Source organism: Hyaena hyaena, unplaced genomic scaffold, assembly GCF_003009895.1.
Source record: "Hyaena hyaena isolate Hyena2069 unplaced genomic scaffold, ASM300989v1 scaffold_5, whole genome shotgun sequence".
In the NCBI taxonomy this organism is placed as follows: domain Eukaryota; kingdom Metazoa; phylum Chordata; class Mammalia; order Carnivora; family Hyaenidae; genus Hyaena; species Hyaena hyaena.
Window position 1 is genome coordinate 8588776 of NW_024080637.1, and position 17867 is coordinate 8606642.

Sequence of the window (17867 nt, forward strand, 5' to 3'; positions counted from 1 at the left end):
ACCTGGGAATTCATTTTCTTCACTCGTTTCTCGGTTTTCCCATCAGGGGAATATTTTTCTCAAAGCCGCGGAACATTACTCAGCCGCTGCTTCAAAACTACCTCCCGGAAACGTCATAAACGCGGCGCAAGCACTTCCTTCCCGTCGTCCTCCGCGCTACTCTCTCCGCCTCTACTTCCTAGCCCCGCCCACCCTAGGTTTCCAGGTGCTCCGAAAATCCGGCCGGGTCGCTTTGGTTCCTTTTATTCCCTGCTCCCATTGGTTGTTTGGATGCGCGTGACCTCTCTTCTTGCCTACTGATTGGCTAGAATCAGTAGCGTCATCGGAGACCGGGAGGGCGGGGGGTTGAGGGAAGTTGGCGTGAGGCAGACCGGATTGGGGGAGGGGTTAAGGCCTGTCCTCCCCAGCGGCTGCGGCAGCACCAGCGCCGGCCGCCGCCGCCTCTGGAAAGCGGAGGAGGAGGAGCGGCTGGAGGAGTAGGAGGAGGAGGTTGGCCCTGGCGAGCGGGATGCCCATCGTTCTGGTTTGGTGGTGAATGCTGAGGAGAGTCACGGTTGCTGCAGTCTGTGCCACCAGGAGGAAGTTGTGGTGTGAGGCCGGGTGGGAGCTCGCGGTGCTGTGGAGAATCCAAGCGCGGGGTCGGTGCGAAAACTCGGCTGCTGCCAGACCCTTTCCTACTCTAACCATGCCTGGAAGGAACAAGGCGAAGTCTACCTGCAGCTGTCCTGACCTCCAGTCCAACGGACAGGATTTGGGCGAGAGCGGCCGTGTTGCCCGTCTAGGAGCTGATGAATCTGAGGAGGAGGGACGAAGGGGGTCTATTAATAATGCAGGAGACCCTGAGATCGTCAAGTCTCCTAGCGACCCCAAGCAGTACCGGTGAGGGAGGAGGCCGGGATCCGGGAGGAGAGCCGGGTGGGGGGGCTTCTCTCTGGCGTCGTCAGGGACTGTTTCTGTCTCCCCCGAAAGAGCAACAGGGGCACATTTCCCATCCCAGGTGCTTCCTTGGATGGAGGGCAGTTAGGGGCTTCCATGTGTTGTCAGCTGGACAAGTGGGAAATCTTGAGTTCCCGAGGAATCAGGATTTCAGAATGGGAAGGGCTGTTCGAGTTATTTTGACATTCGCTAAAGCAAGAACGGAGGGTTCTCTGAGGAAGGCAAGCTGGATGGTGAGGGAGTTCTTGGTATTAGGTTATGAGGAAAGGTTGAAGGAGTTGGGAGTTTTGGAGAAGATATTTAAGGGGCATATTATCACTATCCATAAATGTTTTAGGTGCCCTTGGTTGAAAGGGTTGAAATGGGTGGAAGTTATTAGAGCATAGGGTGGTTTCAGTAAAAGAACTTGGGCATCATAGTTGGCCTTCGATGAAGTGGCTTGTTTCTGTGGGTTGTTCCTCATTACTAGATTGTTTGGGTGACCTCTTCAAGGTGTACCAGAGAGGACGTCGGTCTGAGTTGGATGAGTCATAAAAGACTTTTGAGGTTTCATCTAATCCTGAAATTGTCTGCTTTTTGTTTTATGCCGGAATGCGCTAAACATCTCTAATAACTGGTGGCCCGTTCCCTACCTGAATATTTCTTAGGTAGCCTTTCTTTCTTTTCTTTTTAATTTTTTAATGTTTTATTTATTTCTGAGAGAGACAGCGTGAGCAGGGGAGAGTCAGAGAGAGAGGGAGACACAGAATCTGAAACAGGCTCCAGGCTCTGAGCTAGCTGTTAGCACAGAGGCCGATGCGGGGCTCGAACCCACAAACCGTGAGATCATGACCTGATCCAAAGTCCGACGCTTAACAGACTGAGCTACCCAGGTGCCCCGAGATAGCTTATTTCATAGAATGTTGTGACTATGATGTATTTTAAAGAGAGATCATATTTTCCAACAACTTCATTTTCCGGGTTGAGGAAATTGAGATCCAGAGAGTTGGCTTGTTGCTTAGAATTACACAGCAAACTAACAATTGATTAGAAACCTTGCCCATTTGACACCAAATCCAGTACACCATTTACTGATTTTTATTAAGTTCTTCCTCCTGTTGAGTTGAAAGGTGAAGGATTATGGGTCCCAATTTGTTAGAAGCCTCTACAGTGTTAGAACTGGAAAGAACCTTGGAGGTAATCTTTTACATTCCCCATCACTCCCATTTGAAAGATGACTGAAACTGAGGTGATTTAGCCTCTAGTTTAAGACTGGCCGAATTTCTCCTTTAGCTTCAAGTCTAGAGAGATTAACAGTACACAACTCTTTGTACTATTTTTTCCAGGCTGCAAGGTCAACAGATCTTTATGGATGGGCTAAATTTTCTCATTTTCTCATCAAAGATGTGTTTACATTAGTAAATATGTGAATGAGCGAATTGAAACCTTGATTAAAAGTGCTTAGTTTCCAGATTAAATGTTTAGTAATAGCTTCAGGTTTTTTTCAGCCTACATAAAATTACATATTAACAGCTAATGTTTGAAGAATATGTACTATGTGTCAAATACTGTTCTAATTGCTTTAGATATGTTATTTCATTTAATGACCTGTTTTGGCAAATTTATTTGACAAATACTAAAGTCCTTTGTGCCATGCACTGAGCTATCTTAAATCTTTTCTAAAACTTGATCGGATATAACTTAATTTTGTTCTTGGTGGTGGGCATACAAAAAATGATTAAGGCAGCCCCTGCATTCAGGGAGCTTCCAGTGTAGAAGAGGAACACACAAACACGTTAAAAAAAAAAAAATAGGTAAAGTTAGGGCTCTAAAATTTTACAGAAGCCATAATGTAAGTATATGCTAGATATATTGGGGAATAATATAAGGAGTTATAAACTGCATTTAGGGAGAAAATTAGGAAAGATTTACAAAAAAAGGTAATATTTAAGAAGAATTCTTTGAATATATCGTTGCCTTTCTATCTCCATGTGGTCCTTTGTCAAATCATTTTTCTTCTTACTGTCTTGTTTTCTTATTTTAAAATGAATGGGGGTTGATTAGAATAAGTATTTTCCAGTGACTTTCTCCTTTCTAAAGAGCAAGTCCGCTTTTATCTATCTTATATACTGAGAGTTTCAATTAGACTTCTAAAAAAAGGTGTTGTTACTTAAAAAAAAAAAAGGTGGAAAACCTCAGTGCTAGATGATCTTTAAAGACTTATCCAACCTAAAGTGAAATTCTATGAATTTTTGTAGCCAGAAACAGACATGAGGCATCTGCAGCTCAGAGAGCTGAATTATCCTTCTAGGACCCTCTCAGATGTTTTCTCTGTGAAGTTTTTATATGTAGAACCAATCCCCCCTTTAAATGTATTTCAGTAGGATTTTGTACATCATCTATTACAGTACATATCCATCTTATTATAATTATATATCTTTTGAATGTGTGAATAAGCACCAGAGGCAGACATGATTAAATGATTATTAGGGTGAAATAATGCCTAGAAAGATTTGCTTACCAGTCGGCATTTATAAAGTAATAGAGTAATAGCCTATGGAATTTTACTTATGTATTTGTGTAATTTGTATTCAGCTTTTGTGAAATGTTAAACATACCTCCAGGACATCTATTCTGTTTTTCTTTAGGGATCTGTATAAGTGTTTAGTAAATGTTGATTTCCTTCTTATCTGGAAGAATTAAGGGACTTCAGATTGGGAACTACTGTTCCAATCTTTATTGGTGTAAAGTGGACATTCTAGATGGGCAGAATTAGTACAATCTAAATAGTAAATTATTTGAATAGTAGTAAATTATTTGAATAATAAAGAGCACTTAGGAAGTTTGGAGTGACTTAAATAAGAATAAAACACTGGGGCAACGTACTAATATGACTTTAATAAAAGTATCTTTGTTATATCTTTCCTTAGACTGATTTCTTCAGTCAGTGGGCTGATGGGCTGGTAAGAATAGGAAGAACATTCTTTAGAAATATTTTTTTTTAATGTTTATTTATTTTTGAGAGAGAGAGACAGACAGAGTGCAAGCAGGGGAGGAGCAGACAGAGGGAGACAGAATCAGAAGCAGGCTCCAGGCTTCGAGCTGTCAGCACAGATCCCAACTGGGGCTCGAACTAAAATGTTTCTTTTGGGGGGCACCTGGGTGGCTCAGTCAATTGAGCACCCAACTTCAGCTCAGGTCATGATCTCAAGGTTTGTGAGTTGGAGCCCTATGTCAGGCTCACTGCTGTGAAGAGCCTGCTTTAGATCCTCTGTACCCCTCTCACTGCCCCCCTCTTTCTACTCTCCCCCATAAAAAAATTAAAATGTTTCTTTTGGAACTAAACCGACTGAGTCACCCAGGTTCCCCGATAACTGAGAACAATCTTGTGGAGACCCAAGAAATTATTTGTACCTGGTGAAACCAGTTTTAAAGGAATGGTAGGGAGGCAGAAGCTAGACTTCACTGAGTCACAAAGTGAGAAGTTTTAGATTGTGAGATAGACATTTTAAAAGAAGTTTGGTTTTAAAGGGGAAGGGGTGAGAGGAAGTTTTAGGATAAAATATGGGAGATTTTTTTTTTTTTTTTTTTAAGGCAGAAGAGACTTGAGAATGTTTATTGCCTGAGGGAAAAAAGGAATCAGTAGAGAGGGAGAGGTTGAAGATACAGGAGATAATAGAGGGTATTATACAAAATCCTGAGATAGTAGTGAGGATAAAAGATCAAGAATATTCATGAAGGGATTGGTTTTAGAGAAAAGGAAATCTCTTCACTGAAAATAGAGAAAGGTGTAATGAGTATGGATGCAGGCAGTTAGGTGCTGGAAGCATTCTTGATTTATAGACTTTTTTTGCTCTGTAAAGTAAGCTCTGAGGTTTACTTAAGTGATTCTTTAAGAGTTGTAATGGGAAACGGGAGTCTCTTAGTGGTGAAGGTTGAAATACCTAATGAGAAGGGGTGAAATATATTTGGGAAATACTAAGAGAAATTGTGGGTTCTTGAGCCTGAAAATGACCAGTAAACCAGTGTTTTAAGATGAATCTGAATAGTTCAGATCCATAGGATGTGGCAAGACTGGTTTAAGAGGTAATTAAATTGTGCATTGAATGGTGTTTAAATGGTGTGCACTGATACAAGACACTAGTCTTTCTCCAATTGATGTATTCTACTTAAAAATTTTTTAAAAATGTTTTTTATTTATTTTTGAGAGAGAGAGAGACAGCATGAGCAGAGGAGGGTCAGAGAGAGGGAGACACAGAATCTAAAGACAGGCTCTGAGCTAGCCGTCAGCATAGAGCCCGACGTGGGGCTTGAACCCATGAACTGTGAGATCATGACCTGAGCTGAAGTCGACCGCTTAACCGACTGAGCCACCCAGGCCCCCCAATATATTCTACTTTTTACTTTTTTTCTTTCCTCTTATTAACTCAGTTTCGCGAGGCTAAAATCAGTGAGTATGGAGACCATGTCTTGTTCACTTTGTGTCCAGCACATAGTAGGTTCTCAAATAATATTTGTAGAATGTTAAATGCATGAACACTCATATGCTACGTGTTTTCATGGAACTTGTGGGGATATTCTGCCAGAAATTTTTTAGCTTAAATTTGTATCCTGGCCAGGTGTGCCTGGATGGCTCAGTCAGTTAAGTCTCCGACCCTTGGTTTCTGCTCAGGTCATGTTCTCATATTTCTCCAGTTCAAGCCCTGCATCGGACTCTGTGCTGACCCCTCAGCCTGGAGGTTGCTTTGGATTCCTGTGTCTCCCTCCCCTGCTCATGCATGGGCTCGCGCACTTGCTCTCTCTCAAGACAAATAAACTTTAAAAAGTTTGTTTCCTGGCCAATTAAAGACATAATTACTTGGTTTTCAGGGAAAATAGTATGATTGGGTAGGTTACAGAAGAAAAAATATAAATCATACAAGTAGTAATAATATTTATGGTGATATCGTATTTGTGTAGAAGCTTGTGGTACTTGGCACATAGTTAGCACTCAGATGTTAGCTAAATATGTTCCCAATTACTTTATTTTTTAATTTTTTTTTAAAGTTTATTTTGAGAGAGAGAGAGCACAAGCAGGGGACGGAGAGGAGAGAGAATACCAAACAGGCTCTACATATAGGGCTCGATCCCATAACAGTGGTATCACAACCTTCGTTGAAATAAAGAATCGGATGTTTAACTGACTGAGCCATCCAGGCACCCCAGTATGTTCCCAATTATTATTAAAAAATTTTTTTTAACGTTTATTTATTATTCAGAGACAGAGCATGAGCAGGGGTGGGGCAGAGAGAAGAGGAGACATAGAATAGAGAGGGAGAGAGTGTGAGGGAGTGCACATGTGTGTGAGCAGAGGAGGGACAGAGAGAGAGCGAGGGAGAGAGAGAATCCCAGTCAGGTTTTGTGTTGTCAGCACAGAGCCTACATAGAGAGCCTACAGATCTCATGAACTGAGAAATCATAATCTAAACCAAAATCAAGAGTCTCCAAAGTGCCCCTTTTTTGTCCATTTTAAATCAGATTGTTTTTTGGTGTTGAGTAAGAGTTCTTCATATATTTTGGATATTTGCCCCTTATTGCATATGTCATTTCCAAGTATGTTCTTCCATTCAGGAGGGGTGCCTTTTCATTTTGTTGATGGTTTTACTCTCTCTTTGCAAAAGTTTTTTAGTTTGATATAGTCCCAGTTTATTTTTGCTTTTGTTTTCCCTTATCTGGGCAAACATATCCAGAAAAGCATTGCTAAGATTGATGTCCAAGCAATTACTACCTGTTTTTTTTTTTTTAGAAGTTTTATGGTTTCAGATCTTAAATTGAGGTTTTTAATCCATTTTGCATTTATTTTTGTGAATGGTGTAAGATGGTGGTTTGGTCCCATTCTTTTTCATGTAGCTATTCGGTTTTCCCACCACCATTTATTGAAGAGACTGTCTTTTCCTCATTGTATATTTTTGCCTTGTCATAGATTAATTGATCATATAAGCATGTATTGATTTATTTCTGGGCTCTCAATTCTTTTTCCATTGGTCTATGTGTGTATTTTGTGCCAGAATTATACTCTTTTGCTATACATTTAAAAAAATTGTATAATAATATTTAACGATGTGATGAACATTTTCTTACTGTTTTTCAATATACATACTTTGTCTAGTGGTTCATTGTGTGGATATGCCATAATTTAATCATTGCCATTTTATGAGATAGATTGTCAAATCTTCTCTACCTACTTATTCCTTATAGAGTCCTTTGGGAATGAACTCAGTCCTAATGAGTTTGGTAGATATGTAGGGTAACCTCTGATGATCTTGTCTGTTTCAAAGATCTTCTGTAATTGGGAGAACTGGCAGAGAAGACAATTGGTTTATTCTGGGACTTCCACTCTTACATAGGTCTGATAGTCATACTGTTTCCCAGAATGAAGTCAGTCCAGCTCACAGGAAACTGAGTATAGTCCCTTTCTAGTACTTTGGGGGAGGAGGGCATTGGAGGACTCAATTATATGGTTGGACCAGAATTTAACTGTTTTCACAAAGGTTGGAAGTAGTTACTACCATCAACAGTATTCTTCCTTGTCCTAATAATAATAGCTGGAATTTGTTAAGTGCTTACTATATACTAGATCCTGTTCTAAGGAGTTTACATAGATTATCTCACTTAATTTTTATGGGAACCTTATTAGGTAATGCTCTTATTACATGATAGCCTAAAATGCTGTTCTGTGAAAACACATTCTGAGCAGGTATTGAGCACTGATTAGTGTAAATGGATTGTGTTCTCATTTGGTTCCATCTAAGCATACTTCTTACCATTGGAGATAAGGTCCAAGCCCCTCCATTTTTGGTTTCTTTCTAGCTTCATCTTCTGTTGTGCTGTTTTGTACGCTTTCTTGGGACATGCTATAGTCTTTGGTCATATTTGCCTTGTAAGTTGAAGCATTGCCTCCTTTGTAAATCCTATGTATGTATGTATATATGTATGTAATCTCTGCACCTAGTGTGGGGCTCGAACTCATGACCCCAAGATCAAGAGTTGCATATTTGACTGACTGAGCCAGCTAGGTGCCCCTTGTGAATCCTTAGTTCAGTCTTCCCCTCCCACATGTGAGTTATTTACACTCTTGTGTGCCCCTATAGCAGTTTTTTTCAAGCTGTTTAAAAATTTTAAGTCAAATTTATCTTTCCCCCTTATCTGACTTTGTCTCTTTGAGTCTTTGCTTACCTTTTCTTCTGTTACTAATGAATCACATGTCTGTACCTCTCTTTAAGACCCATTTCTTCATTTGTGCACCAGCCCTGTCCAATCTTTATTGATGCTGTCCATCAGTTCCAGCAGTCAGTTCCCCTTCCATTCTGCATTATCATTTTCCGTCTTTTACGGGATCATTTCCATGAGTATACATATATATTGTTATCATTCCTGTCTTCAGGGGAAAGACATTTTTTCGTTCCACATCCTCTGAGTTATGCCTTCCATCTACTCAAGTTTCTTGGTTTTCTTTATAACAAAGCTTGTTAAAAGAATTGTCTGTACTTGAAATTTGCAGTTCACCTACTCTCATTATTTCTTTTTTTCTTTTTTTGAGATAATGTCCATTTTAATATATATATTTTTCATGTAATGTGATTTATATCTTTCGTTGCCATTAATATGTTCCATTGCATCATTTTAAAAAATTAAAAATAATATTTTAGTGTTTATTATTTTTGTGTGTGTGAGAGAGAGAGAGAGAGAGGGAGGGAGGGAGAGAGGAAGGGAGGGGAAAGGAGCAGAGCAAGGGAGAGGACCAGAATCCAAATCAGGCTCCAGGCTCTGAGCTGTCAGCACAGAGCCTGTCCCAGGGCTTGAACTCACAAATTGCAAGATCATGACCTTAGCCAGAGTTAGACGCTAATTGACTGAGCCACGTTGATGCCCCCCAATTTTTTTTTTAATTGAGGTATAGGTGACACTCCCATTGTTTCTTGAACTCAAGAGTTGTCTTTTGCCACTATTACTATATCAAAATAGCTGTTTCAAGATCACCAATATCCTTTACAGTTGATCCGTTCTCAAGTTCTTATCTTACTTGGCCTTTCAGTGTCATATGACATGGTTAATCATTCTTTCCTTCTTGAAATGGCTTTTTTCGGATGGCTCCCAGGTCAGTCAGCACTGTTCTAGTTCTCTTTCTGCCTCACTCAAAGCTTCCTTCTTATCTCCTTGACCTCTGAATTTTGGAGGGCTTAGGGCTCAGTTCTCAGACCTCTTCTTTTCCCTGGCTACTTTTGCTCCCTGCGTTATCTCCTCCAATTTCATTGGCTTTAAATAGAACCCTGTATAAAATAACAATTTTACTCCGGTTCCCAATGCCTATACTCTTTCTTATGGTTATGTTTCTTCATAGCACTTACTGCCACTTGATACACTATATATTTACTGGTTTGTGAGAACAAGGAGTTTGTTTTGTTAACTATTGTGTTCCTAGTGCCCACAGTAGTGCCTGTCTCAGTCTTGCTTCCATTTCTGACTCTTTCATCCTTTTCTCCTCTGCCCTCATTGTTACATAAAGATAAAATTTTCAGTTTTTGTTTTCTTTATCATTTATTTCTCACTTTTGTTTCAGATAAAAAAAAATCTTTTTTTTAAGAAATGAAACCATACTGGGATGCCTAGGTGGCTCAGTTGGTTAAGCGTCTGACTTTGGGTCAGTCATGATCTCACAGTTTGTGAGTTCTGTCTTTGCGTCTGGCTCTGCTGACAGCTCAGAGCCTGGAGCCTCCTTCAGATTCTGTTTCTCCCTCCCTCACTCTGCCCCTCCCCTGCTCATGCTCTGTCTGTCTCAAAAATAAACATTAAAAAAAAAAAAAAAAGAAAACCATACCAATACGGTTGAAGCTCTTTATAACTGCTTCTCTCATTTCATTCCCTACCCTCTTTTCCCAGTATTAACCATTATCTGAATTTGATAAATATAATTTCTATGTATATTTTTATACTTTTTATCAAATATACATTTATTTACAAACAGTGGGTATTCTTGTTTTTGCATGTTTTAAGACATATAAATAGAAATTGTCATATTACAAATATCATATGTTTGCACGTATAGGAGGATTAGGAGGAACTTGATGGAGGAACAAGGGGGAGAAGAAGGGCAGAAATGGTGGGGGAAAAGGAGAGAGGCAAACCATGAGAGACTCTTGAATGCTGACAAAAACTGAGGACTGATGGATGTGGGGGAGAGGGGGATGGGCATGGAGGAGGGCACTTTGGGGATGAGCACTGAGTGTTATGTGGAAACTAATTTGACAATAAATATTTTGTAAAAAAAAAAAAAAAGAAATTGTCATATTAGATGTCTCAGAAACTGCCTTTTTTTTTTTTTTTCCCCTTTGGTTTAACATTGCTTTTGAGATTTGCCAGTGTTAATAAAGTGTAATACTCTAGTTTATGGTAAATGCTCTTTAGTAATATCTTGTATGAATATATCATAATTTATTTGTTTTCCTATTCTGGTTATTTAGATTATTCCCAGCTGTCTCTTATGTTTTTTTATGATTATGCTGCAATTTATCTTTTCTCTGATTGTTGGACATTTAAGTTGTTTCTAGTGTTCAGTGAACATTTTTTTTTTTTTTTTGAGACAGGGCACAAGTGAGCAAGGACAGAGAGAGAGTCCTCTGAGGAGCAGAGAGAGAGAGAGAGAGAAAAGCAGGGCTCACCCAAAGTGGGGCTTGGGCTCACCTGATGTGGAATTTAAACTATCAAATGGGGAGATGATGACCTGAGCCAAAATCAGATGCTTAACTAAGCCACCTAGGTGCCCATTCAGTGAGCATTTTTATACATGACTTCTTGGGCACACATTTGAGAGTTCACCTGTAAGTGAAAAGGGTTTTTTCTTTTTGTATTTTTTTTTTAATTCTTGAGAGAGAATGCGAGTGGCTGAGGGACAGGGTGTACAAATGATCTGAGGTGGGCTCCACGCTGACAGCAGCGAGCTGGATGTAGGGCGCCAACCCATGAACTGGGATATCATGACTTGAGCCGAAGTTGGAAGCTCAACCAAGTGAGACACCCAGGTGCCCCGAAACAATTGTTTTTTTTCCCCTGAAACAACTCATTTTTTACTAGATTTTGCCAAAATACCCTTATAACTGGTTGTACTGTTTTATTTTACTTTTATGCCAATAGAGCATTAGGGTTCCTGCTTCTATACTTTCCTACCAACTCTTGATATTGTTAGACTTAAAAAAATTATTGAGGGGCTCCTGGGTGGCTCAGTCAATTAAGTGTTCGACTCTTGATTTCAGCTCGGGTCATAATCTCATGCACATGAGATCGAGCCCTGTTTCAGGTGTAGAGCCTGTTTGGTATTCTCCCTTTCCTGTCTGTCTGTCTGTCTGTCTGTCTCTCTCAAAAATAAATAAATCAGACTTAAAGTTATTGAGAATTGATCTGTAGGAAATATTTTTCTCTTTCAAAAGTCCTTTTGTTTGCATTTTATCTTACTACTAATAAGATCAGGCATTATTTCATGTTTCCTGGCCATTCGGATTTCTCCTTTCATGAACTGCCCATTCCCTCTCATTGGAGGAACATGTTCCTTCTCTTCCTCTTTAAAATTGACTTCTAAGAATTCCTTACATATTTTGATCCTTTGTTGGTTATATGAGTTGCAAATAAATTCTGTAAGTCTGTGTAGCTTATCTTTACCCTTTGTTTATAAAGTCTTAACACTTGGGGCGCCTGGGTGGCTTAGTCGGTTAAGCGTCCGACTTACGCTTAGGTCATGATCTCGCGGTTCGTGGGTTCGAGCCCCGCATCGGGATCTGTGCTGACTGCCAGCTCAGAGCCTGGAGCCTGTTTCAGTCTGTGACTCCCTCTCTCTCTGACCCTCCCCTGCTCACGCTGTCTCTCTCTCTCTCTCTCTCTCCTAGAAATAAATAAAACATTTAAAAAAAAAAATAAAGTCTTAACACTTAATCATAGTATTTCATCTTTATATTTATGGTTTGTATTGTTTTCATCTTATTTTCTTCTAGAAGTTTTACAGTTTTGCTTTTTATATTTGGATATGGGTCTAATTTTTATCACTTTTTAAAAAATACGAACAACCAGTTATCCAAGTACACCTTTTGAAGTCTATATCCCAGAAGTCACCAAATGTTTTCTGTAAAGGGGTAGATTGTAAACATTTTGGGCTTTGTCAGTTAAGAGGGAAAATTAAAGATATTATGTAGATACTTTCATAACAAGGGAGAAAACAAATTTCTGCAATTTTTAAAAATTTCTGCAAATTTTAAAGTTTTTTTTTTTTTAAATATTTAGTTTTAAGAGAGAAAGAGGGTGTAGGCAGTGGAGGGGCAGAGAGAGAGGGAGACACAGAATAGGAAGCAGGCTCCATGCAGTGAGCTGTCAGTACAGAGCCTGAGGTGGGGCTTGAACTCATGAGCAGTGATATCATGACCTGAGCTGAAGTTGGATGCTTAACTGACTGAGCCACCAGACACCCCCAAAATTTCTGCAAATTAAAAAAATTTTTTTAATGTTTATTTTTGAGAGAGACTGAATGCATATGGGGGAGGAGCAGAGAGAAAGGGAGACACAGAATTCAAAGCAGGCTCCAGGCTCTAGACTGTCAGCACAGAGCCTGAGGCGGGCCTAGAACACACAAACTGTGAGACCATGACCTGAGCTGAAGTATGACACTTAGCCCACTGAGCCACCAAGGTGCCCCTCTGCAAATTAAAAGGTATATTTTTTTAAACGTTTGTTTATTTTTGAGAGAGAGAGTGAGAGAGAGAGACAAAGTATGAGTGGGTGAGGTGTGGAGACAGAGAGAGAGAGAGAGAGAGAGAGAGAACACCCAAAGTAGGTTCCAGGCTCCAAGCTGTCAGCAAAGAGCCTGATGTGAGGCTTGAACTCATGAGCCATGAGATCAAACCTGACCTGAATTAAGATGCTTAACCAACTGAGCAACCCAGGTGCCCCGCTCCTCTGCAGATTTAAATACAATTTGTATTAAGTTCAAAATATAATATAGTAATAGTAGTTTCTTGATAATACAGATTTACTAGTAAGGAGAATGGAATTCTTTGTTTTCTTCCTTTTTTCTTTTTTTCCTTTTTTTTTTTTTGAGAGAGAGAACATACACTTTGGGGTGGGGGTGGGGGTGCGGAGAGGGAGTAGGAGTGAGAATTTTAAGCAGGCTCTATACCCAGCACCAGCCCAATGTGGGGCTCAATCTCACAACCATGAGATCATGACCTGAGCCAAAATCAAGAGTCAGATATTTAACCAACTGGGCCACCCAGGTGCCCGTAGTGGAATTCTCTTTATTGGGATAACATTTGGTTTTTGGGGGATTCACAGTGTTTCTTGTAATCAAAGTTGATTATGAATGTTCATCTGTTAATACTGATGTGTAATGAGATTTTACAGATTTCATCTTTGAAAATGTGTTTTCATCCTGATAGTTACTGCTAAATATTGACATCAGTCTGTGAGTATATGCTTTTAATTGAGCATATTTGTTTCTTGGAAAGCATTTATAGAATACTGTTGGATTCTTGTGATTTTTTTTGCCCCTTAGCATGTTATTGCGTTGCAGATTAATCACTTCTGATTGAAAACTAGGAGGAACCTTCTCAATTAGATGGAGTCTTTGCAGTTAAAAGGACTTTGAAATATGGAAATTTACTTTATGCTTGCACCAAAGTCTGAAAAACTTGTTGGAACTATAGTTTGCTTGGAAAACATAACTGCTGCAAATTTGTGTGGTAATGGAGATATGGCTTCCCGTTTTAATAAAGTAGTTTGCCATTGTTTGTGATTCAGATAACATTAGTTGTTGTTGAAATGACTTTACCATAAGATGTTTTGCATAAGTGCTATTTTGTAATTTTGGGTTGAATTCATTAAGAAACATTATGGAGCCAGGCGCCTGGGTGGCTCAGTCTGTTAAGCATCCGACTTAGGCTCAGGTCATGATCATGGTTGTGGGTTCCAGCCTGGCATCGGGCTCTGTGCTGACAGCTAGCTCAAAGCCTGGAGCCTGTTTCAGATTCTGTGTCTCCCTCTCTCTGACCCTTCCCTGCTCATTCTGTGTCTCTCTCTCAGAAATAAATAAAACCTAAAAAAAAAATTAAGAAAAAACCCATTATGGAGCCTTCAGCAAAAGCTAATTTCCAAAGCCATTTGGTTTTTGACAACAGTGGTTGAAGGCGCTTCTTTTTCAGAAAATTTCAGTCTTGAGCTCAAAAATTACAATAAAATGTTCCCATTGCTAAGCCATCACACTGCTCTACAGTAAGGGCAATTCAAGATATTCAGCCTCTGTTTTTAACAAAAGTTCACAGAACTGATGATTGTAAAGTCTATAAGAGTAAATGACACTAGTGTCTCACTAATACATGATAGATACAAATAGTATCTCTGTAAAGTACTGCTGACGAATAAGATCATGAATGATCATAGACTTTGAAACACCTCACAAAAGGTAAATTTGTTCAACTAAATCTTTTTTTCTGCTCCATACCTATTTTACCAATATTAGGGGGAATATATATTAGATCCCACTTCCAGTTATAGTGTACTCATGTTTTCTCAACCCCTTTGAAAATATTCTTATCTGTAGTTCTTTCTTTCAAAATATTCATGGAGGCTAATTGCTCAGTCACTTCAAACTTGGCAGTGACTCCTCAAGTATACAGCTGAGTTGTTGGTAACATCTCTTGGCACATCGAGAGTCAAAATCTTGAAATCATTTGCCTAATTTTTTCATTAAAAAAATTTTTTTTAATGTTTATTTCTGAGAGAGAGAGAGAGAGAGTGAGCAGGGGAGGGTCAGAGAGAGAGGGATACACAGAATCTGAAACAGGCTCCAGGCTCTGAGCTAGCTGTCAGCACAGAGCCCGACGCCGGGCTCGAACCCATGACCTGAGCTGAAGTCGGATGCCCAACTGACTGAGCCATTCAGGCACCTGCAAATAGTCTTTTAATTAATAATTAATTTTATAAATTTCTTCAGCTGTTACAAAAACAATCCAGCTCATCATTGGTAAATAACTTTCCTTGCTTGGTTAACTAATGGAGCTACTCAGAAACTTGCAGTCTCATTTTCATCTTTAATTTTTGTGAAGAAATTCTACTGTAATGAGGTATTTTATTTTCAATTTTCCAGTTTTTCCAATTGTTGCTTTTCTGTGAGCTGTGAATACTTTGATGAGTGCTAAGTCTTGGTAATAATATTTTATTCTTTTAGCACAGCTGTAATATTATATATTATATAAACACATATAAACACAGCCTTTTGCTCTTAGTTGGTAACAAAATCCACACTAAAAGTGTGACATTTGAATGCCACTTTTCCCTTTCCTTATTTGGACAGGATGAATATGTATTGCTACTTTAAAAACTGCACTGGGGTGCCTGGGTGTGGCTCAGTTGGGCGTCAGAGCTCAGGTCATGATTACGCTGTTGGTGGGTTCCCACATTGGGCTCTGTATTGATAGCTCAGAGCCTGATTTCTGTGTCTCTTTCTCTGCCATTCCTTTAGTCACACTGTCTTTCTCTCAAAAATAAATAACGCATTTTTAAAAATATGTTTTAAAAAGTTGCATTTAGAGTGATATATGTAGGACTTGAAATGAGCACCTGGGTGTTATATTGAAACCAACTTGACAATAAACTATTTTAGAAAAAGAACTAAAAAAAAAAAATGCTGGTGAGTGATAAATGTATTGCTGCAGTTTTTACAGTGTGGAGCAGCAGTGCACAACATGAAAATGCCACAAATGTCTTTATAAGGAGAAAGCAGCCATAGACAATAGGTAAATCAATGAGTGCAGCTATGTTCCAATAAAACTTTTATGGGGACTGAAATTTGATTTTCAGGGAATTTAATGTATTGTGAAATATTTTACATTGGATTTTTTTACTGTTTTAAAAAAAGTAAGAAACAGTTTAAAGGCTGTAAGCTGTAGTTTCTTAATTCCTGGTATACCTTTTTTCTCTAATGCTAACTGTCATATGTTAGGTTTTCATATATGCATGGATATTTTTTCAGGGATCTTTATTACATTCCATTTTGTTGATTTCTTATTTCATTATATAATGTCCTAGAAGTTCATATTTTTTATTTGCAAGGAGGATTTGTCAAAAAAATCTTCATGTATGTAGACAAAACAATGATTTCTTACTGTTTCTACTATTGACACAAATCTTAATCTAGTTGATTATATTGCTAAAATAAATACTTTATTTTTCATTAGTTAGGTCCTTTCTGAAAATGAAATTTATATCTAACTCTCTCTTCCCTTTCTCTATTCTAAAATACATGCAAGTTTTTTGATAAACAGTATTCAGTATTTATAGTATCCAAATATTGTGTATACTGAGACATGTAGTCTTTTTTTTTTTTTTTAAAGATTTTTTATTTATTTCTAGGAGAGAGAGAGAGAGACAGCGTGAGCAGGGGAGGGTCAGAGAGAGAGGGAGTCACAGACTGAAACAGGCTCCAGGCTCTGAGCTGGCAGTCAGCACAGAGCCCGACGCGGGGCTCGAACCCACGAACCGCGAGATCATGACCTAAGCGAAAGTCGGACGCCCAACCGACTAAGCCACCCAGGCGCCCCTGAGACATGTAGTCTACTATAGTTATATTTTCTTTCTTGAACAGCTGTTTTCTATTTAATTGCCTTATTTAATTTATTAAAAATTTTTTAAATGTTTATTTTTGAGAGAGAGCGCGCGCATGCCTGTGCAAGTGAGTGGGGGAGGGGCAGAGAGAGAGGGAGACACAGAATCTGAAGCAGGCTCCAGACTCTAAACTGTCAGGGCCCATGAACTATGAGATCATGACCTGAGCCGAAGTCAGCTGCTTAACCGACTGAGCCACACAGGCGCCCCTAACTGCCTTATTTTTAAGAACAGCCTATTGAGATAATAAGTCACGCACCACACAATACAACTTAATAGCTTTTAGTGTATTTGCAGTTGTGCATCCATAACTACATTCTTATACCTCAAAAGGGAATCCCTCACCCCTTACCTGTCAGTCTCCCTAGTCCCCCATCTCCATAGGCCTAGGCAAACACTCATCTGCTTTCTTTCTCTCTAGATTTACTTATTCTAGACATTTTATATAAATGGAATCATATAATATTTCATCCTTTGTGATTGGCTACTTTCATTTAGTGTGTTTTTAAAGTTCATCTGTGTTGTACCATGTGTTAGAACCTCATTTCTTTTATTTCTGAGTAATATTCCATTGTATGAATATGCCACATTTTATTTATTTCATCAGTTGGTGGACACTTTTTGGTTATATGAGTAAGGCTGCTATGAACATATATATATATATATACACACACACACACACACACACATATATGAGCTTTTGTGTGAACTTATGTTTTCGTTTATTTGGGGTATATAATAAATAGGGGTATAATTGCTGGACCAGATGGAAACTGTTTATCTGTTTGAGGATTTTTCAGACTATTTTTCAAAGTGGCTCTACCATTTTATACTTTTCTTTAGCAGTGTAAAAGAATTCCAATTTCTTTGCATCTTCACCAATACTTGTAACTTTTTTTTTAAGTTTCAGGTTTTTATTTAAATTCCAGTTATTTGACGTAAGTGCAATATTAGTTTCAGGTGTAGAATTTAGTGATTCATCACTTACATGACAACACCCGTTGCTTATCACAACAACACCCAGTGCTTATCACAACAACACCCAGTGCTTATCACAAGTGTCCATTTTATCTTATTTTTTTAATGTTTTATTTATTTCTGAGAGAGAGAGCATGAGCAGATGAGGGTCAGAGAGAGAGGGAGACACAGAATCTGAAACAGACTCCAGGCTCTGAGCTGGATGTCAGCACAGAGCCCGACACGGGGCTCGAACCCACAAACCGTGAGATTGTGACCTGAGCCAAAGTCGGACGTTTAACCGACTGAGCCACCCA

The 17867-nt window shown here is 39.0% G+C and overlaps 1 protein-coding gene across 2 annotated transcripts in view; it reads left to right on the top strand.

Moving 5' to 3' along the window:
• Window positions 1-382: 382 nt before the first annotated feature.
• Window positions 383-17867, top strand: part of NRDC (nardilysin convertase) — a 118394-nt gene continuing 100909 nt past the window's right edge. Inside the window, exon 1 of one of the 2 annotated variants that reach the window (XM_039238568.1) lies at window positions 383-879. In XM_039238568.1, the coding sequence (XP_039094499.1) occupies window positions 536-879 (344 nt within the window). In that variant the 5' untranslated portion in view covers window positions 383-535. The remainder of the gene's footprint in view (window positions 880-17867) is intronic. The other variant, XM_039238577.1, reaches the window with a different exon arrangement.